Source organism: Dipodomys spectabilis, unplaced genomic scaffold, assembly GCF_019054845.1.
Source record: "Dipodomys spectabilis isolate Male_0828 unplaced genomic scaffold, ASM1905484v1 ptg000494l, whole genome shotgun sequence".
NCBI classification, from domain to species: domain Eukaryota; kingdom Metazoa; phylum Chordata; class Mammalia; order Rodentia; family Heteromyidae; genus Dipodomys; species Dipodomys spectabilis.
The window spans coordinates 766,855-789,033 of NW_024871171.1; the positions used below are offsets into that span (position 1 = coordinate 766,855).

The 22,179-nt window shown below is 59.3% G+C and overlaps 1 protein-coding gene across 1 annotated transcript in view; it reads right to left on the minus strand.

The window, feature by feature from the left end:
- Positions 1-4,894: 4,894 nt before the first annotated feature.
- Tmem132d (transmembrane protein 132D) overlaps positions 4,895-22,179 on the minus strand; it is a 223,887-nt gene continuing 206,602 nt past the window's right edge. The window contains exons 6-9 of the mRNA XM_042669331.1: positions 10,175-10,380; positions 9,225-9,495; positions 8,163-8,354; positions 4,895-6,141 (exon numbers count right to left, since the gene is read on the minus strand). Of these exons, the coding sequence (XP_042525265.1) occupies positions 4,936-6,141; positions 8,163-8,354; positions 9,225-9,495; positions 10,175-10,380 (1,875 nt within the window). The 3' untranslated portion in view covers positions 4,895-4,935. The remainder of the gene's footprint in view (positions 6,142-8,162; positions 8,355-9,224; positions 9,496-10,174; positions 10,381-22,179) is intronic.

A 22,179-nucleotide genomic window follows, 5' to 3' on the forward strand; every position in this document is an offset into this window, starting at 1 on the left:
TTTGACTGCTCAGACCAGGGCCCCGGGTTGAATCATGGCCCTGGCTTTCTTACCGTCAGATTTGGGTGTTGAACCTCCGCCATCAATCCATTCAACCACAGTTGTTTTCATCAGTCCCTAGAATGTCAGCAACGGCAGGAGGGACTCATCCTTCACTTACTTCTAGAAGTAAGATAGTCACTTGCCTTTGACTGAGAAGCCAGAGTGCCGGGGACATGAAGATTTCACCTCTCACACTGGTCAAAGTTAAAAGCATGCACGTGTGCCCGTGTGCATGTGCGCACATGCATGCAGACACACACACACACACACCTGGTGCTTCCCACTTAGCATTTCTGCTGTCAGAGTGAGCTGACTGGTATGAAACCCCTTCCAAAGACCAACAGCGACTTTTCATCTTTCAGAACAATAGCTTAATTGCCTCCACCATTTACCAACCACACGCGCTGATGTGTTCACTAATGAAATGCTGCAGGCCGTTTGGATTCAAGAGAAATAAAAAAGTGCTAGTCTCAATCTGTGAACCAAGTTAAATAAGTTCTATTTCCTGCCACAGGAAACTTCTTTTGCTACCCTGTGTGTGGTATTATCTGTGAGCGCCAGACACGGTGGAGGGGAACGGCAGGCCATTCTAAGGACCTTTAAAGAAGAGGCTCCAAGTCCTGTTTCAAGTGAGTGAAGCGAGTACGGCAAGCGCGCCTTCCTGTGTCTCCTTTCACAGCAACCATTGTGCGAACCACACACCAGAGATGCGCTGGGCGGGTGGCCGCGATTCAAGGGCCACCCGGACGCGTTTTGTTCCAGGAACAACGGGCCCTAACCGCTTTATTTAGTTTCAAACGTTCTTTGAGTGCAGGGCCTGGGAAGGAAGGAATGAAGAGAGTGGACAAAGAAAGAACCTTTGCAGGCCCAGATTTCCCTTGAAGTTCCGGGAGATGGCTTCTTGGATTCTAACGTCTGAAATCTGTTGGTGACACACACACACACACGGGCCTCAGACGGTGGACATGTGGGTGCTGGCCTGTACATGTGCGTGCACCACCTGCATGCATTGTTCACCATGCACACGGCTGTCTGCACGAACATCCTCTGGGATCCCACGTGCTCGCCCGCGCCTTTCTGGCTGGGGGTCTCCATCTCTGCTGTGGAGGACAGACAGCCTTCCACGCACTCAAACCCTATTGGAGGGGATGTTTTTCTGGGCTAATGGACTCCAAAGATTTTCCCTTTGCTGTTTTGTTAACCACCTTCATTTTCCAGTTCCTGGGGGAACAGCAGTGAGTTCCCATCTTCCTGGGGGCTTCGCACACCAAGAGGGATTTAGATTTTGCCCATTGTGCCATGGAGAAAATCTGGGAAGTCGTCGCTCCTGGAGTCTGAGCTGTGGCCAGGTTCCGCGCCGCACAGGTGGCAGTGGGAGGGACGAGGGCCGGTGGGAACGCAGGAGCTCCGCCAGGCAGGGCTCAGCTCTGGGGCGGAGGGCAGCCCCAGGCGCCCTGGCTCTTCTTGGGCGGGGGAGGGGAGGAGGATGTCATCTGGGGAGCATCTTGCCTGGTCTGACTGGAGCCTCTTGGTTCCACTGTCCTAAAGTGACGGCCATGAGGAAGGTGGCCAGCCACCCTGGAGCCTCCATGTACCCGTGGGAGGGGCACAACTTTTCCTGGCCATCCTCCTTCTTCGGGGAAATAGCACTGCTCCCCCAGCCATGGCTAGAGGATGGAGGCTGGGCTGGAGGGTGGAGGCTGGGGCTGGAGGGTGGAGGCTGGGGCTGAGGATGGAGGCTGGGCTGGAGGGTGGAGGCTGGGGCTGGAAGATGGAGGCTGGGGCTGGAGGATTGGGGCTGGGGCTGGAGGGTGGAGGCTGGGACTGGAGGACTAGGACTGGGGCTGGAGGATTGGGGCTGGGGCTGGAGGGCAGAGGCTGGGGCTGGAGGGTGGAGGCTGGGGCTGGAGGGTGGAGGCTGGGGCTGGAGGATTGGGGCTGGGCTGGAGGGCAGAGGCTGGGGCTGGAGGGTGGAGGCTGGAGCTGGAGGACTGGGGCTGGGGCTGGAGGGCCGAGGCTGGGGCTGGAGAGCCGAGGCTGGGGCTGGAGGGCCAAGGCTGGGGCTGGAGGACTGGGGCTGGGGCTGGAGGGCCGAGGCTGGGGCTGGAGGGCTGAGGCTGGGGCTGGAGCCCGGCCCACATCTGCCAACTCTCAGGAGTGGGGTTTGGCACAGAGCTCGGTCTTGCTGTTTCCTGACCTTAAGTGTCTTGGCATGCCCAAGGGGGCTGGGAGGCCCTGGAACGTACAGCGGCGGCACTTGCTCCCGTAGAGCTGTGCAGACAGCTGAGGCAGTCTGTTCTCAGCTGGATTCCCAGCCAGATAACGAGCTTGCTCCCTCCTGCCAGTCCCATCACGGCTGGTAATGAGAATCACAATGAGGCCTCTGGAGGCCTCTCTGCTCTGGAGATGATGTGTCCGCTCTGCCCCGCAGGCCAGACGTTGGCAGCCGGGTCACGCAGCCCCTCAGAGGGAGCGGTACCCGGGGTGGCCTGCCGCCAGCCCGCAGCGGCTCCCAGGCCAACACGGGAGCTGCACCGAGGGAGCAGCCGCTGCACTGACTGGGCGGCTCCTGGCCCCAGCTGTTGAATTAGCCAGGGCGGCGGCCGTAATCCACAGCCCAGACTGGCCATGTGCCGCATGCCAGTCCCAGCCACGGGACACCGCACGGCGGCTGCGGTCACCATGGCCTGGTCCGTGTGTCCCCCCACGACGTCCGTGCGTCCCTCCGCGGCGTCCGTGCGTCCCCCCGCGGCGTCCGTGCGTCCCCCCGCGGCGTCCGTGCGTCCCCCCGCGGCGTCCGTGCGTCCCCCCGCGGCGTCCGTGCGTCCCCCCGCGGCGTCCGTGCGTCCCCCCACGGCGTCCGTGCGTTCCACGGCGTCCGTGCGTCCCCCCACGGCGTCGGTGCGTCCCTCCACGGCGTCGGTGCGTCCCTCCATGGTGTCCATGTGTCCCACGTGACGTGGTGAGCTTCATTCCTGTTTTCTGGAAGATGCCCGGGAAGCGCCTCTCTCTCTGGAGTGTGCGCGTCCCGTGGACTGGCTGGGAAACTCGTCCTGTTTTCCCCTCTGGAGGAGCAGGAAGTGCTTCCTCCTTCCCCGAGATGGAAACCGATGGAACTGGCGTTCTGTGCCCACGCGCTGGGGCGGGGGTCCCCGAGCCGAGGCTGCCAGGCCGCTGCCCCCCTCCCCCGCCCGTCTGCGCACGCACCCCAGCTCCTCTGCTCACGCACCCCCGCCATCGGGGGCTGCAGCGGAGACAAAGGCCTAAAGGTCCGTCTCTGGGCCCGCCCCGTCACTCGGGGGAGGACCCGCGTTTCCTCCCTCCAGCTGGAAGGGAGCCCGAGTAGACACTTGTCTGCCACGGCGGCTCTTGTGACTCTCATTTGCCATCTGTCAGCAGGCTTTTAGGAGAGAATTACACGTGTGATTTATTTGCAAATCCTTTCAGGTCCTGAAGGAGGGATACTTAACCCACAATGCATTTTGTCATCCGGTGTCAGCATCTCCTCGGTGCAGAGAGTGGCATTACATGATGTCAGGGTGTAATTGGATTGTGCTGGATCCTCAAATCTGCATTTTCATTTACCAAAAGGCCCAGAGTGGGGAGCGCCATTTGCAATTGATGCCAGGCCCTGGGAGGGGTCAGCGTGTGGAAAGACAAAGCGCAGCCGTGAAGCCTCAGAGTGCATGGTTTGTATTTACAGCCTGGAAGTTTATAAATATATATTACATTCATACAATCTACAATACATTCCGCACAGAGATGGGCCGGGGCCAGCGCGGCTGCACAGCACAGGGTAAGAATGGGAGGAGATGTGTTCAGAGGCAACTGGGGGCGAAGGATCATCATGGCAAAGGGGTGACAGCTTGGTCACCCAACTCAAAGATAAATCATCTTGCGGAGAGGAGGAACAGGCGACCCGCTGGCCGTGGGCGGCTGGGGCTCAGAGCACACAGGCAGCAACACAGCCAGAGAGGGTCAGGCGGGAAGAACCCGGGGTGAAAGGGGAGGCTGCTGCCTCTCAAGGAAGCGCAGTGACGTGGAAGAGAAGAGGAGGAGGAAGGTGAGCAAAGGGAAGAGGAGAGGAAGGAGAAGACCAGGAGAAGGAAGCAGACCGTGACAGAGGAGAAGCAGGTAGGTTCAGAGAACTAAAGAAAGAGACACAAAGAGGAGAGAGAGGGTGGGAAAGAGAGCAGCAGAGCAGAGAGAAAGAAAACGATGTGAAGCTAAACAATACAGAGGGAAAGATGAGCGCAAGGCTTCTGGCGGGCCCTCTCCTCAACTGAGGGTCCCGCCCGGTGGGCAAATAGCCAGCCCAGCCTTCTTTGCGATGGAGTGAGTCCAAGAGGAGGGGAGGCCTCTGGCGGCTGCTCTACGGGTCTTCACAGGCTTCGTTTCTGAGGGGTGGTGACTGACCCCGGTCACTTTGACTTTGCACCCTGCTGACCCTTGTGGGGCCGACAGTGGGACCGGTGCCCAGGACGGCAGCCCGGGACCCCCCTGCAAGGGCCGGCTGCGGCGGGCTCTGCTCACGGGAGACGCTGCTCTGAACCCAGCACCTCTCGGCCTCCAGCTCCGCTGCTTCTCCTTGGTCTGCTAAATCCAGGACGGAAGTCACGTGGCGAATAGCAAACCTGAGTTGCTGTGATTCAAGAGAAGACTCTCACCGCTCAGTGATTTGGAAGCCATCTGTGTACCAAGATGAGGAACCCTGTCATGCACAATACACCTCTGAGCTCTGGGCAATGCGGGCCTGGGGCCCCTGGCTGCGGAGGGGGCCGTACTGCCGGGGTCACCGTCCTGTCCTGTGACCCCTCACGCCCGGGGTGCTCGGCGGCCACCCGTGCCGGATTGAAGGCCGAATGGTGAGAGGAGGTGTGTGCGTGGCCCGGCTCACACGTGCTCCCGGAGCCTTTCCCGGGAGCCGTGTGGCGGTGTGTGCTCCCCGCGCCCTAGGTCGGGGCAGACCCACTGGACATCACCCGCGCTGCTCATCAGCCCCGCGCTGCTCATCAGCCCCGTGCTTCCCGCGGGGCCCCCGGCGTCCGAGGAGATGGCTGAGAAGGTGGTGAAAGTCACTCTTTTCCTTTTGGAGGTAGGGGAGGCAGGCGGCTCGCTGGGCGGCTCCTCCCGGCGGGAGGGCTCGGCTCCCGCCGGCCTCAGCAGCTGCTCCTTGCCGCTGCTGCTCGGGGAGCCAGAGCTCAGCAAGTATTTGCTTTCCTCCACATCCAGGCCTCCATCCACAGCGGTGGTCTGCTCCCTTGGGGCGGAGGCCAAGTCCACGGGGTGCTCCAGGAGCTCTGTCCGATTGCTCAGCCCCACCCAGTCGTGGGCATGGCTCAGCCCCTCCGGCCCCTCGAAGGGCACCTGCTTGTGCCTGTACTTGAGCGCGAAGGTGGTGCAGTTGATGAGGAACACCAGGATGGCCAGGCAGAAGACGCCCAGCAGCGCGTACATGCCCACCTCCAGGTCGCCCAGGCCGCGGCCCGGGGCTGGGTCTCCCTCCTCCATCTCTGAGGGGCTCCTGGGGAGGTCGGCCTGACTGGGGAAGCTGGCCAGGTCCGTGGTGGCCATCTGCCAGTGGCTGTCGTCCTCCAGCAGGCTGGCCTGGCCATCCCTGCTCTGGAAGGCCGGCCGCTCGGTGGTGCCGCCCCGCGCGGGCCCCTCCAGGAGCCCCAAGGAGGGGCTGCCGTGCTGCGGCCCTTCCTGGTCCCAGTCCTGCAGGGGCCTTCGGGGCCTCCGGTCGCTGACGCTGTGCTCCAGGCGGACCCCCGCCCCGGGCTGCCCGCCGTCGCTGGCGTTGGGGCTGGCATCGTTCCGGCTGAGTCGGACTCTGAGGCTGGCCGTCCCCACGGCCAGCACGCTCTTGCGCTTGGACTTCTGGCACGATTCGCTGATCACCATTTCCACCTTGACCAGAGCGCCCTGGCCTTCGGCCTCCGCGGTGATGACCGGCCACTTGTGCTCGGGGTCCTGGTGGATGGAGACCACCTTCTCATCCAGCGATGTGGCCAGCAGGGAGAAGTCCCTCACATCATAGATGTCCAAGGGGGTGACGGATGCGTCGCTGAACTGTACCCAGCAGCTGATGGCCACTTCCTGTAGAGGAAAGGAAGGTGGTGAAGATGGGTGGCACAGCAGACACCGGAGCAGCAGGGCAGGGTCAGTGTGGGAACGGGAAGGACCGAGGGAAGAAGATTAATGTCTATACACATGCACAACCAGAACAAAACAGGACAACAATACAGGCAGCAAAGCAGGGCCAGGATGAAAAAGGCCACAGTAGAATCTGCTGTATTTTCCTGGGGGTTGGAAGGCAGAGGCCTGGTGGACCGCTCAGGACCTGCAGGAGGGCGTGGAGGGTGTGGTGGAGGAGGGTCACGTGTGTAAATGGAAAGGCCCCAGCAGGCCCCAGCAGGCTGCCTTTAGCTTGTCTGAGCACAGAGTCTGGTCTTTTTGCACACGACACAGATTCCAGGCTCTAGTGTGGACAGGGACCCCGGAGGCGCTGTTGGTCTTACAGGCCCTCCCGTCTCTGCTTCCACTGGAATAGATGTATACTTACCTGGAGACAAAGCCACGGGCCTGGAGTTCCGGAGCAAAGGAGCCCTGGCTGGAGACTGCCTCCACTTCTTCCTGCGCCCCCCCCCCCACGCCCCCAGGACTGGGAGGAAAGTGGGAGATGCCCAAAAAAATAGCAGGCCAAGGCCTCTGTTCATCTCCATCTCTCCCTTCAGTGCTTCCCACCAACACCTTTTATGAGCAGGTTGAGCGGGCAGGTCACGGGAGAGAACCCCGGTGCGAGATGAACCTTGAGGCCACAGCGGATTCAGCACCTTGGACAGCGCACACCGCCCAAACTAGGTGGAGGAATGACCGGCCCTTCCCCTGCCTGTCAGCCCTCAGCACAGAGAGATGAGCTGCTGCCCGACAGGTGTCACCAAGCAGAATGCAGCCGCTGGTCAGTGTCTTCCCTCTCCCTCCCTTGCTTGTTTGAAAGAAGAAAGACAGACGGATGCGTCAGGCCCTAGAACTCACTTCGTTGGGCAGTGATGCCTCTCTTGAAAAGCCAAATATCTGGGTGCCGCATTTATCCACAGGAAGACAAACACGGGCCAAATGACGTCACAGAGGAGAAGGTGTGGCCTGACAGGGGCTGCCCTGGGCCGGTAAGCGGGGGTCAGAGACTCCCCTAGCGCTAATGAAGCTGGCTTGGGTCAGGCTCCATGTCCGCCCCCTCCCTCCCCTGCCCCTCTCTCGCTCTGCGTGAGCTCGGCTCCTTTCTCCGGCTCAGCCCATACATGACTCCTTATCTTGTTAGGCCTTGGCTTGAATTAGCTGCTGTGTGGAAAACACGGCCAAGATGCAGAAGCCCCAGGACCCGGCATGGATTACCAGGTTCCACCAGGTGCTGTGAAGCCTCGGCAGGAAGCTCACGCACACAAGAGGTTTCTCCAAGCTGGAATGTCAGAGCCAGGCCGCAGCGGGGACCGGGGGCACGCAGCCGGCCTCTGTGTGTCAGAACTGGCTTGGCACACACCCCGTTCCCACTGCCCGCCACTGCCCTGGCTCCCAGCTGGAGGCCACCTGGCGGCATCACCGCGAGGAGACAGGAACGGCCTCTATTAGTTCTTTGCTGCCATCCTGGCAGCCATCTGACTTGACAAAGAGAAGGCTGGACTTTGCCAAGAATTTGCATCTGTGGATGGAGGCAACCATCTACCCTCGGATGATTTCTAGTGTGACACACTACACAACAAAGGCCACAGCACGGGGGCCAGCGGTCAGCTGACACCGAACCCACGGCCGGCCCAGTCCAGCTCCTTCCGGCTGGAACGGTCCAGGTCTCACTGGCCAGGGCCCACTGCGTGCGGCAACCCCGCCGGCGGAGGGAGAGTGGGGGGAGAAATGTTCCGGACTGCCGGCCAGGCGGCCAGGGACAGCTGCCCGATGGGCGGGGGCCTTCCACGCTCCCCGGAGGACAGGCTTCCTCCTTGTGCAGGGCTGGTGACCCATGGCCCAGCCGCCCGCTCAGATCTGTGCCCAGGTCTCGGGTGTGTGGCTACCTCCCGTGTATGGTGGAGGACCTGCCCGGGGGCGACTCCGTCCTGGCTCCTTACCTGTTTGGGCCTCTGCAGAAGTTCCTGAGCCACTGCAGTGGCAAAGATGGCCCTGTTGCTCCCTGGGCTGAGCTGCAGGGACAGCGAGAGTCCGGTGACCAGCTGGACCCCGAGGTCTGTGATGGTCACCTTCTCCTCCAGCACGGTGATGGTCTTCTCCGCCAAGATGGCATCAGACAGCGGGGACAGGATCTGCAGGGCAGGGCCAACATCAGGGGGACCGGCTGCTCAGCCAGGGGCCCCCAGGATGCTCTGAGCGGGGAGCGGACGGGCCGACGGGGAGCCAGGGTGGTGGGAAGGGTCTTCCCCGGGAACCCCTCCCTCTCACGCATCGGTCTGGAGCGTGGAAACTTCTGCACCGCAGCCCAGGGTGTGCAGGGCAGCTGGTGGGCCCTCCCTCCCCACAGACCAGCGGCCGCGCCTGGTAGGGGAAGCGGTACTTCTGCCCCCTGGCAGTGCCAACGAGCACACCGTGATCTCTCCTGCCATCGTGCCCCACATCTGTTCCATTGTCCTTGATTGATTTATTTCTGGAAAGCCTTCCTACAACCAAGGAACACTGGGTTTGACACGCTAACTGTGTGTTCTTCCCTCTCTGCCTCCTGCATGGAGACGGATGTGTAACAAAACGGTGGAGCCTGCCGGTCCAGGTCCCGTCTAACCTCGTCTCCTGCCATACTCGGGGAACCGAGGTGTGAGGCTGTCCCGTGTGTCCCTCCCCTCCCACCCCCTGCCAATGTGGGGGCTGAGCCTCTACCCCTGGTGCTGACGTCCCAAGTCTCACTTCTCCTCTGTACGGCTGGAGTGACCTGGAACGTGGGCGGGTCCAGTCTAGCCCCAGAGCAAGGACCTTGCTTCTCCATCTCTGCTCACCTGGATAAAACAGGTTCCCCCCTCCATTTTCTGCTTTGTAAGATTTTGGTGGCTCTTGGGAGGATGTCATCCTAACACCAGTTATGATGTCATCACCATTACCTCCGATCAGGATCTGCTCAAAGCAGCCATGCAGAGCAGCATGGGCGGGGCAGGGAAGAGGCCAGCCGGCCAGCAGAGATGTCTCACCTGAATGGTAGTCATACCCAGCTCCTGCCCAATCAGGATCTGTCCTTGAAGCTTGGCGATCCTGGGGTCCTCCACCTGCATGAAGTCACCGACAAGCTCGGTGATGTCCATGTGCCAGTCCGAGCCCAGGAGGTAGGCCAGGTGACCCCCGGGGTCAGGCGCCTCAGCCACAAACTGCGTCAGGACCCGCACCATGGCGTGCTGGTACTGCAGGGTGCAACCGCGGCCCTTCCTGTCCTCCTCCTCCTCTTCCTCGCTGTCCCGAGCTGGCCTGTCAAGGAATCGCTGCAGTTGAACAGATCCCCTGTGTGTACGCCTGGAACAGCGCAAGCAGCCCACTGTGGGCATCTCCACATGGTCCTGTCTGCTGCGGCGGTAGTTGAAGTGGCCGAGCTAGGCAGCCCGCCAGGGTGCACACCGTCAGATGGGTGTGTAAAGGACATGTGGTAGACACACACGAGGGAGCCTGACCATGCCACAAAGAAGCATGCAGTGATGTATTGGCTGGCAAATGGGTGGAACTGGAGATGATCATGTTACGGGACATGAACGAGTCCCACAGAAAAAAGCCCTGAGTGTCTTTTTCCCCCTCTCATAGGATCGAGACCTAAAGCCATCAAAACTGGAATAAGGACATGAATATAAAATGGAGAGGAGAGGGGGCTGGGTCTGTGAATCTGATCCACGTGTATTGTATACACACATAGCAATATCACAACGAAACCCCTCACTTTATACAATTAATGTACCCTGATTTAAAATGCGTGATCGGATGGACACTCAGGACTGGGTCGGTGGTACTGGGGTTCAAACAGGTCCTAGAGCATGCTGGGCAGGTGCTCCACCGCTGAGCTGTACCTCCAGATTTGGTTTGCACTGGTTATTTTGAAACAGGGTCTCATTTCCTGCCCAGGTGTGTGCACACCGGGCATGGGCCTCCACACACACACCTTTTGCTGGAGAAGATGGGGACTCTCCAGCCCTTGATCTGGTTGAGCTCCGCGTCCGACACCTCGATCTGCAGCGGGAGCCGGGGGACCCACACGGTCATCTCCAGGGTGCTGCGCAGGTGCTGGTAGGTGAACTCCACCGCCGCATTCACCTTGCCTTTCATCTCTTTCCCATTGACAAAGACATAGTCGCACCGGTCAGAAACCTGTTGAGGGGCCGGAGGGGGCAGGGGCAGGGTGAGTTCTCACCTCCTTCCACAGCCCAGGGACCCCAGCAGCCTGGGGCTGCGCTGAGGGGGAAATCCCTGGGTAGAGTAGATGTGCATGTGCGTGTGTTTGCTGCTGAGCAGAGCCCGGGACACGGCAGGGGGAGGTCACTGAGGGTCTTTTATTCCCAGCTGTAATGACAAGTGAGTGGCTGACAGAGCCATCCTTCATCTCCTGTGTGTGTGTGGGGGGGGGGGGGGACATTTAATAGCTATACTGTGAATCATGAAGTGTCTTAAGAAAAGAAGCCTGTCCTAGGTTCTCTGGGTTGGTCCTGGCTATCATCCAGCTGCCCTCAGGAGAGGGGGACAGCGGGAGTTTGGGTGACCACAGGAGAAGGAAGTAGGCATCAGGCCACTGGATACATGCTGCACTGCTGTCCTAAAGGTACAGGGAAGTCCTCGGATGGGAGGAGGTAGAGCCGGGGCAGAGCTGGGGCAGAGCCGGGGCAGGGCCGGGGCAGGGCCAGGGAGGGCCGGGGCAGAGCCCGGGCAGAGCCAGGGAAGGGCCGGGGCAGGGCCGGGGGCAGAGCCGGGGCCAGAAGAGCACCGTCCTATCCATACTGAGGCACAGCTCAGGAAACCCTGTTCAGACCCTTGAAGATCAGATCCACCGTGGGCTGGGGTAGATGCGTTCTCTCCCTCAAACCACCTCTCAGAGCTGCACCCTGGGGCCCAGCGTGGCCCTGAGCTGGGCTTTGCTGGGCAGGTGTGGACTGGGATGGGGGACCACAAAGGACCCATGTGCTGAGCCCTGGGCACACAACGGGGCTGCCAGGCATGGTCCAGGAATCCTGCTTCCGTGCCCACTACCCTAGCCCCAGAGGGCGCAGACACTGCTACCCCCCCCCTCCGCCCCGCACTGCACAGGTGACGAACGAGAGGCCCAGCGACATCAATCCCATCTCCCAAGAGAGGCAGAGAGAGGGCCGAGGTGGGCACCCCCCGGCTCCCCTCCCCAGGCTGGGCCAGAGGGCTTTCCTGGTTTCTGTCTATTCTGAGGACAAAAGCCTCCCTTCAGCACTTACAGGGGCGTGAAGAAAAGCAGAGCAGAGATTGCAGGTTGTGCAAATATAAAGGCATGTCCGACGACGCAGGAGCTTTTCTCTGGCCTCTGGCTTCACAGACACCAACCTCACAAGAGGTGCTATTGTGAGACTGGGCAGGGGCGGGGCAGATCGATAGCTCAGAATAGAAATGTGTACCTGGCTCCACTTAGGAGTTGGAAGAGTTCGTTGTCCTCCATATCTGCCAAGAGCTAAGGTACTTAAGTCTGATTGCGAAGCAGAATGGAACAAACTTGGCTGCTTTAGAGTAATCTGTGGCCTGGCCATGGCTTGTTTTGCTTCAGGCCCAAGGACTCTACTTGAAGGCTGTTTCTCTTTCAGGCCTTCCGTTTCTGACTCAGATGGGGTTGTCACAAAGGAGCTGGCTTCTTGAATGAGAAGGGTGGAGGGAGGGAGCAGGCAAGGAGGGAGGGGAGGGAAGGAGAGAGGGAGGGTGGGAAGAAGCAGAAGAAGGGCTCGAGGAGGGCTGGAGGGAGGGGGAGGAGAATAACAAATGTCTCCTAAGCTTCCTTTGCAGAGAACAGGCTAAACCACGCTTTACAAGAAGAGGAGTTTGAACCCGTTCTGCATGTGGGCCGTGGAGCTCTCTGGCCGCCGATACAGTGCAGGTGGAGAGGGGAAGGGAATCCAAAGACTGGACGGACGCAGCTCCAGCCCACGAGTGCCACGCGCAGACTCTGGCGCTGGACAAGGCCAGCGGCAGCCTTCATCGGGGCCACGCAGATGGGGCGTCTCCAGACCCGGGAGAGACTCTGCATCTGCTGTCTGAGGTTGTCGGACTCACGGACTGTCTCTGCGGCAGGGGGGGGGTCGTTCCTCTCCTTGGCTGCCGCCCCTGTGCGCCTGCTCTCTCATAGTCGAGGGCTCCTTGGGCCACCAAACTAACTCAGCAGCCCCGCAGAGCCCCGTGGAGCCCCGTGGAGCCCTGGGGAACCCTGAGTGGCGGTCTCGATTGCACACTGGGGAAACAAGCCCAGATTCCCCAGAGTGGGGCCTCCAGCCTGGGCAGGAGAGCCGGGTCGGGGTGTGTCCTGTGGGAGCTCAGGGCAGAGCCTCTTTCCCGGGCCACAGACCCCACCCTCCCGCCACAACCTCACACCAGGCCCTTCGGGAGAGTGAGCCTGCAGCCCTGTTCGCTGCTGCTCATTAAAGATGACTAACGGGACATGTCAAATAATTTAGTAACTGCCACTTTACCGCTGACGGCTCGGAGGGATGATCTATCGAGACTCTCCAGCCTCTTCCACGACCCATTCCAGCCGGCCGCACTCTTCTGTTAGGAAGACGGAGTTAGTATTTCTGGCTCCAGTGTGCGTAATCTGGCACTTATGTGAATTTAATGTCCTTTCCTTCTTTTTTGTTCCAATGCTGGGTGAATTTAAATCTTATCTGAATAACAACAACGCTTGTGAGCAATATTACTGACGTTCTTCCCACCCTTTTCTCTCTCCTTCTTCACCATGTGTTTAAGGCTATTGGGACGTCGTTTTCTCCTGCAGGCTCGGTGACTGTCACATGCCAGGAGAACCCCAGCACGGAAGTCACAGGCTGGTGGCACCTTTTGGTACTGGTCCCCGGGGCCTAAACTACAGCACGAGCAAGAATCGCAGTATCTGTTGCTACAGAGTGCCTTGTGAGGGTACTTTGACTTGCTTGCTGTCTACACCGAGGTAGAGGCCATGATGGTGCCCACAATGCAGATGAGGGCAGCGGGGACCTGAGCTTTGCTGACGGCTTGAGTCACAGCTGGAACTGGCTTGGGCTGCTCTTCTCCCGAGCTCCTGTGGCCCGTGAGTCAGACAGCCGAGTGCCCTGGGAAGCTAAGCAAGCAGGTGCATTAGGAGGATGTCCTGAGAGGGGGAAAGAGGCCAGATGGCAGGGCGTGTAGACAGAGATGAAAATCCAGCCCTTGCTGGCAGCTCAGCTGAGTGGCCCAGAGTAAGACAGGGTACCCAAGGGACAAGTCGTCTTTGCTGCAAATAATTTGGGTCCATTGAGAGCCGGCCTGAGAGCGGCATGGCTCAGCTTCCGGGAGGGGCCCCCAGAAGCTGTGGCTGGGGGCTGTCTGCGTCCACTGCTTCCCGGGGCTGGGCGCCGTCCATCTTGGATGAGGCTGGCAGCCATTTCTGCTCTGGAGGGAGCGGGCCTCCCGTGGTGGCCTGCTTCAAGGGTGTCCTGGTATCTGTGGCCTCTCCTCCGCCAGATGGACATCTTCCTTCAGAATACCCCTGGTCCACAGCAGGCCTTCTACTTGTCTTCCCGCTGATGTTACTAACAACCAGTGCTCTGCTGTGAGAGACCTTTAATAACAACCTACCCCAGCAGCTCCTGCCGTAGGCCCGGCGCTGGTCCAGCCCTCACTGTGCTGGGGGGAATTGCGTGTGTAGGGTGCTGGCCTGGGCAATGCAGGTTCTGGTCTGTTCACCCCACTAGATGCCAGCAGCGATACACCAGTCCTGGCCATCAAACCTGCCTCCAGACGTTACTGAAAGACCCCGCAAAGCTTGCCGTGGTGGACAGCCACCGTGCCGGGCAGGCTTCCCAAACGTGGCTGACAAAGACACACAGCAACCACAGGACGCAGCGGCGGACTGTGTCCCCGCGACCCGAGGGACTCTGAACACGCTTTTCCCACCTTGCGGTCCCAGATGACGTTCCACATCTTGCTGGGCAGATGGAGTGCGCACGAAGAAGACCTGCCTGGGGCGGCTGAGGTACGGGAGAGGAGGCGAGGTAGCTCAGGCATCCCTGGCCCAGGTCAGAAAGCTCCGATCTGTGTCCTGCGCTCTCACCCCTACTGCCACCGCCCCCGGGGGAGGGGACACGGCTCTGTCTGTACAAGGCAGCCAGCAAGCCCACCAAGACTCCTCTGATGTACAGAGACCCACTCCCCGCCCTGGGGCTGCAGCACAAACATTGATCACCTGCACAGTACACACGTGTGCACATGTGTGTGCGCGCACACACACACACACACACACACACACACACACACACACACACACACACACACACTGCTCCACAAGAGATATCAAAGCGGGACACTGGAGACCTCAGAAAAATCTCTAAATGGCCCAATTTTTCTTCCACGTGCAGCTGGGGAGTCTTGTTCCTCCCCTCCTTTGCTGAACTTCTCCCTGGATGACATTTTTTCTCTTTGAAGATGAATAGCATTTATTAGCCGAAGGACTACTGTAAAGGAATTGCACTTTAATTGACATCTAATAATCGTACGTATTTATGGGGTAGGGTGTGATAATTCGATAACTTTGTACGCTGTGTCATGATAAAAATCAGGGCAATTAGCATTTCTGTCTCCCTTAAGCATTTGTCTTTTTTTGGAAGTATTAAAAATCTTTGAACTCCTCTCTCGTAGTTCTTCATAAAATATAGAACACATTACTGTAGAGCCATCAGCTCTGCTGTAGAGCACGGGAACTTCCAGCCGTCCACACACCTCTACTTCTCATGGTCTTGGAAAACAAAATGCCAGGCGACTTCTGGAAACGACTAAACATGTGCATCTTCTTGTTTATTCCCTTTGGGTCAACTGTGTTCTTGACACGGAAGGGTGGGTGCACATAGACAAGCTGATGCTTGCTTGCTACCTTTGGCCGCTCATGTTCATTTCCTGTTGGGGTTCTTGCAAGCTCTGTAGGAGCGGTGATGTGGGAAGATGGAGTCTGTCCCAGGGCATGCGGGGAGACAGCGAGAAGGACCCTTACTACTGCTCACCAACTGGTGTCAGGTGCAGCTTGGTGGCAGATGATGATCACACACACGCCAGCCATCCCATGTCATCCTGGCCTCTGCCCTTCAGGGCCGGGGAAGCTGCCTGGCTGAGGTCCAGAGAGGCCCCAGGTGCCCCGTGCTGCGCTGACCAGCTTGCGGCTCCCACGGGGGCTCCGTGCCGCCTGCCGCTCACGGCCCACCACCGCCGCACCCGAGGGGCGTGGCGCTCCACCCACGCCCCTCTCCCGGGGCAGAGCTGTGTGTGGCTCTGCAGCTCCTGGGTACCTGGGTGTTTTGTCACTCAGGACACAGGGAAGGCCTTCCAAACATGAAACAAGGGTTTCAGGGTGGCTCACGCGGTGGGCGGGAGCCACAGGGCCTCGGGTCCCGTGGAACAGGTGGAATGAGGGTCAGGACCGTGGGGCCGGCTGGAGCGGGCATCTTCCCGCCTCAACCCTGGCTCCCAGGGCCTGGCTGTGGCATCATCCGGGTCCTGCAGCGTCGTGGAGAAGCAGGGGACGGAGCGGCAGCAAGACCTGCCGGGGACTGGAATCCTGAGGAGGATGCACGGAGGGCGCCCCTTACACACAGGTGTGGCACGGAGGGCTCCACGGGCACCGCCAGCGGGGCCAGGCCCGCCCCGCCCCGAGCCTCTGGGGAGAGCAGGGCCCCCGAGACACAAGGCTCCGACCTCCTGCTGTCTGGGGTGGTGACACACAGACCTCCCAGGCTCGAGGTGACGGCAGCCTCTTCCTGGGACTGAGCCTGGGGGCTAGCCCACCCCAGGGCTGATCCCGATTCCCCCCGCACAGAAACGCTGGCAGAAATGAGGAGCCTCCGACAGAGACCGAGCCCCCGAGCGTCTGAAGGGCCTGGCCTCCGCCTCAGCTTCTCAGGTGGGCGGTGGACAGCTGCTGGCCGACTCCTCCCGCCCGCCCGGCTCCTCACAGACCAGACACTCAGCTCCCGAGCGGGAGGGTTGTCTGCTAAGGCAGAGAGGAGGGGGCCGAGTGGGGTGGGAGTGGGGGCGAAGCCCGGCACGGCCCCGAGTCCCCCCATGGGACCAGCCACCTGCCACCCTCCTTCCACACTGACTCGAGCGGGAGAGAAGGGAACTTCCCCTCCACTCCCAGCGCTCCCCCACCCTGCCCGCTGCCGGCTGCTGGTGGCCGGAACGCAGCCCGGGCAGCCTCTTCCTAGGACGGCCGGACAGGTCCCCACCACAGGAAACGCGCTCTTTTCATTCAGCCAAGGAGTTCCGCTCCTCTGCACTTTCCCGCAGGAGCAGACACGCGTGTGCACAGTGGAAGGAATAACTGATCCATCGCCCAGCCATGCCACGTGGTTAAACACCTGTGCCACGCCCGGCCACCCCCCCACACGGGGGGACAGCCTTAGCCCTACTGGGAAGTGGGAAAAGCCAGCCTGGAACGGCTGGACCCCGCGAGTCCCCGGCTGTGACCCTTCACAACCGACAAACCATGGAAACGGAAGAACGGCCAATGCTTCCAGGAGCTCGGGGAGAAAAGAGCCGGACGGGCTTCCCAGAGCAGCGGGTATACTGCCTGACAGCTCAACGGCGGGCACCGGCCGCCAGGCATCCGTGAAGCCCAGACGCGGCACAGACTGAGCCCCAAAGGAAAACAGACACAGCGCAGACCCAGACTTAGAGCCGGGGCCAGCGATGGAGAGACCGTCCGGGTCCCCGCGCGGCTCCCGCAGCCTCCCCCACATCCGTTCCCTGGCTCTTCACAAAACCAGCGAGGAAAATGTCCGCACGACGGCGCGGCTACGGGAGGGATGACAAAGACCCGGCGCGGCCGTCCTGCTGCAGGTCTGCCCTGCGTAGGGCCGTCCTGCTGCAGGTCTGCCCTGCGTGCGGCCGTCCTGCTGCAGGTCTGCCCTGCGTGCGGCCGTCCTGCTGCAGGTCTGCCCTGCCTGCGGCCGTCCTGCTGCAGGTCTGCCCTGCGTGCGGCCGTCCTGCTGCAGGTCTGCCCTGCGTGCGGCCGTCCTGCTGCAGGTCTGCCCTGCGTGCGGTCGTCCTGCTGCAGGTCTGCCCTGCCTGCGGCCGTCCTGCTGCAGGTCTGCCCTGCGTGCGGCCGTCCTGCTGCAGGTCTGCCCTGCCTGCGGCCGTCCTGCTGCAGGTCTGCCCTGCGTGCGGCCGTCCTGCTGCAGGTCTGCCCTGCGTGCGGCCGTCCTGCTGCAGGTCTGCCCTGCGTGCGGCCGTCCTGCTGCAGGTCTGCCCTGCGTAGGGCCGTCCTGCTGCAGGTCTGCCCTGCGTGCGGCCGTCCTGCTGCAGGTCTGCCCTGCGTGCGGCCGTCCTGCTGCAGGTCTGCCCTGCGTGCGGCCGGAGCAGCTGCTGCTGGCACGGCCCGGAACCACCCAGCCCGACCCGGAGAGACATCCCTCACCGCCACGCGTGAGTCTTCTCTCCAGGATTTATTTCCTGTAATCCACAGAACTCTGCCTTCTTTTATGAATGTTTCATATTGGCTTTCAAGGTCTGAATACCTAACTGGAGATTTCCTTTTTGAATTATTTTTGGCATAGAAATGAGAACACAGATCCTGGTTCATGACTGAAATGACAGACACATGAGCGGTGATTCTGGGGCCCCCTCTCCTGCCTGGAGCCCCCCCACTTCCAACCCCGCCCCGAGAAGCCATGGGTAACCAATGCGTGTGCACCTCCAGATAGTTCTACTCACGTGCAAGTGCTTGAGATTTCCCTCCCTTCCTCCCTCACTCCCTTCGTCCTCCTCTCCTCCTCCTCCTCCTCTTCCTCCTTCAACGATATGCCTTGTTCTATGCCTTTCTCCTTCCAAATAACAGCTATGACTGGATACATCTTTCCAGGGAAGTTTCAGGTTTCTCAAAAAGTTTCTGGAAAGTGTAAGAATCACAGCCATATGGGAGTGACAGGGGAGAAGGGCGCGGCTCGGGGTGGGTGTTTACAATCAGGAAGGAGCCTCTCACAGTCGGAACACGCTGTCTGGGCCGGGCAGCCTCCCGCGGCCCTGGCACCCACACCGAGGGGGTCCACGTTCCCCTCTTCCTTGGCTGCGGCTTCTGCGGTGTTGGACTCCAGGCCAGTGCCAATGCTGTGGGTTCCCGGTGACCCCTGGGGACAGGGCACCAGTGGCCCGCAGTCGCAGGACCTGCACGTGCCCTCTGATGGCGTCTGCACTCAGCGGTCAGCCTGCAGGCCTTGTAAAGGACACCAAGTGGAACCGAGCTTCCAATTCCCATCAAGCGAGACGAACTTGGCATGCGGCTTTGATATTAACACAGACGCTTTGATGAGACGCCCTTGAATGAAATAGGCCTCGGGACAGACTGCGCATCCTGGCCCTTCCAGGCCACTGTCCGAGCCTCACTGAGCTTGTGGCCTCTGAGGTCATAGGTTGGGCAGTGCGCAGTGCGTGGCCCAGAGGCGAGCGCGAAGAGGCGCGTGGAGGGGCCGTCCCAGGGCGAGGGTGGTAACCGGCCCCTCCCCTTCGACGAGCCGGCTGCGCAGTGCAGGACCCAGCAGAAGGAGGCCCCAACCAGAAGGAGGCCCGAGCCTCAGACACTATCACGGACAGATGTGGGAGCTCAGCGGCTGCCCGCAGACCCCAGCACGTCGACAAGGCTTCCAAGAGCCAGGTTATGATGTGTGCCGTGTGCAAATGAACAGAACGAGCCGAGTGCACGAGAAAATGACCGTGCAAGCGTCACACCAGACACCCGTGCCTAGCCGTTTACTCCACGTGGGGCTTTTAAAGACATTTCTTCTCTTTTGCCCAGGTTCTGGGGCAGATGTCAGGGGAGGAGACGCCCCCTACTCAGGGAGTAGGGGGGGCTGCTGGTCTCAGACCACCTCAGAGCTGAGCGTGGAGGGGGTCTGCGGGGGGGCTGCCGGTCTCAGACCACCTCAGAGCTGAGCGTGGAGGGGGTCTGCGGGGGGGCTGCTGGTCTCAGACCACCTCAGAGCTGAGCGTGGAGGGGGCCTGCGGGGGGGCTGCCGGTCTCAGACCACCTCAGAGCTGAGCGTGGAGGGGGCCTGCGGGGGGGAGGGGGGGCTGCTGGAAACCCGCGTGCTCTGACTTTGAGCTTCACTGGAGCCTGGTAGACTCCAAACTCATCCTGATAATTAAATTCCTACCCGGAGCACACAATCTTTGCTCTTGGAAACATTAAAGGAGATGCTAAATTAAAAGCAAATATTTTCTCAATATCATCCCCACTTTCTCAGGAGGACACATATCCCAAACTTGGAGCTGGGCGTCACTTGAGTGATTTTTAAATTTAGCCAGCCTACGTTGTCGAATTCAAGTCTGCAACGGTGTATTAGGGCAAAGCAATTAGCCTCTGTTATCAAAGAGTTCGGTTTCCAAGTTCTGTCCTTACGCCTCACTGTCATTTTTATAGGCAATAAATATTTTAAAAAGCATTTTAAAGGAAAGTTGGTGTCATCAGTTGTTCCAAAAAAGAAGAAAATCTTTCCTTTAAATATGTTTTCCAATAGCCTTTTTACAAAAGGAAAAAAAAATCTTTCCTCACTTGGGCCTCCTGTTTGTTGGCCTTTCTATCTTTCTCTAGATCTACATAGCTACATATATGTATATATATATAGGTTCTATTTCTCTAGCTATCAATCATCTACCTGTCATTTGTTATTTTATTTATTACCTGTCCCTCACATAACAATAATCTATCCACCAGTCATCCATTGTACTTCTACCTATTTATCATCCTAAATTCTTATGTGCAAAAGAAAGAGTCCAGGGACTAGGAGTGTGGTCCTCACTGTCTGCACACTAGGTAATTAGTTACGTTATGAGTATTGTTCCTCTGCGCAACCGTTCTGCTGAAGAAACAAAGCCGGAGGTGGCCGGGAGCCAGTGCCGCCCGGGAACGCGAGCGGACCTCCCTGGGGCGGTGCGGTACCTCGGGGACATCTCATTTCAAGCGGATGGAGCGGGGTCACGGCGTGTCATCCGATGTCACCACGGACATGCCAGGTCTCCGGGCCTGGCTCATTTTATAGCTGAACATATAAAAACCAACATCTGCCTGTTTCCACTGTCCCCCATTCCCTCCCCTCCCCCATTTCTCCTGGGGTGGGGGACCCATCGCCCCTGCTTCACCCTGTGGGCTCCACCCCTAACTGACATTGCTGTGGTCACCATTTCACAGTGCGTAGGTAGGACCAAGCTTAGACCTTCTTTAAATCCATGACAGAAACCCAGCATGAGGCGCACCGCCTCCAGTGACTCTGAAGTGTGAAGTGCGGCATCCTGAACCGCGGGCACAAGGCGCCAGCCCGTCCCCGGGATCCGCTCGCCCGGCCCGAGGCCCTGCGCGTCGGCCAGCGAGCCCTGGGCCGCTTCTCCCACGCGCCCACTGGTGGGAGAGCATGTGGTCTCCACAGGGAGTGGAGTGTCCAGCCTGGGAAAAGAAGGGAGTCCCTCTTGCTACAACACAGATGAAGCAGGAGGAAACTGTTCTGTCCTCATTCCTTGGTGAAATCTAAAGTAATTCCAAAGTATAAAGCGACCGAAACCCAACTCAGGCCAGTTGATGCATGCATGCACGCACGCAGACCCACACGCACACACAGACACACACACAGACACACACGCACACACACACAGACACACACACACACTGCACTGGGCCCCAGGAATCCCAGGCTCCGAGCTTCAGGAAATCCCATCAACATCACAGGGTTCTTTGTCCCGAGTCACACATGCAGTCTGTTTTTTAATTTGTTTATGTTGCAGCTGTCAGACATGGTGACAAATAGTCAATATGTTTTCCCCAAACTGAGCTCTAAACACAATATTACCCCTTCATGAGGATTTCTAGAAACTTTTCCTAAACCTTTAGTGCAATGTGGGGTCATCATCGCAAATGACCACAGTGTGGGTCGCCGAGTTTCGCGGGAAGCTTCTAGCCGGGAGCCTGCCACGGCCTGCTCACTTTCCTGTGGCCTTGTCCCGAGAAGAGCTCAGCCCTGCCAGACAGCCCGCTTTCTCAGAGAAGAGACACATCCTATTCCACGCATGAATTCTCATGTGACAATCTCTGATTTCTAAATGTTGGCCACTATCCAAACCCTAAGGACAAAAACACTGTATGCACTGGCCAGCTACACTGTATGCACTGGCCAGCTACACTGTGTGCACTGGCCAGCTGCGGTCTTCCATTGGCAACCTTCGGCTCAGAACACAAACCCCACGGTACTGATTCATCTGAGCACACAAGGAAAGGCTATGGCAGTAAGAAAACGGTCCCGCGCTGGTTTTGATCTTTGAACTGGTCACAAAGACAATCTGTGGAGCAGGATCTCCTCACCAGCCACAGTCCATCCACACCAAGGCCGGAAACCACGGAACGTGGGCACACAGTGGTCCCCGGCCCCGTGGCATCTCCAAGCTTCACTGTCCCCACACCAGTGATAACCCCAGACTCGATGGGAGACCGCTGCTCTCACCCACCTCAGCCCCCCGCTTTCCTGCTTGGAAGCAGTGGCCCTGCTGGAGGCAGTAAAACTCTGCCACAGACTCTGACTATGGAGAGAGACAGAGACAGAGAGAGAGACAGAGCGACAGAGACAGAGACAGAGACAGAGAGACAGAGACAGAGACAGTCAGACAGAGAGACAGAGAGAGAGACAGAGAGACAGTCAGAGCGACAGAGACAGAGAGACAGAGAGAGAGACAGTCAGACAGAGAGACAGAGAGAGAGACAGAGAGACAGTCAGACAGAGAGACAGAGACAGAGACAGAGACAGAGAGATAGAGACAGAGACAGTCAGACAGAGAGACAGAGAGAGAGACAGAGAGACAGAGACAGAGACAGTCAGACAGAGAGACAGAGAGAGAGACAGAGAGACAGAGAGACAGAGACAGAGACAGTCAGACAGAGAGACAGAGAGAGAGACAGAGAGACAGTCA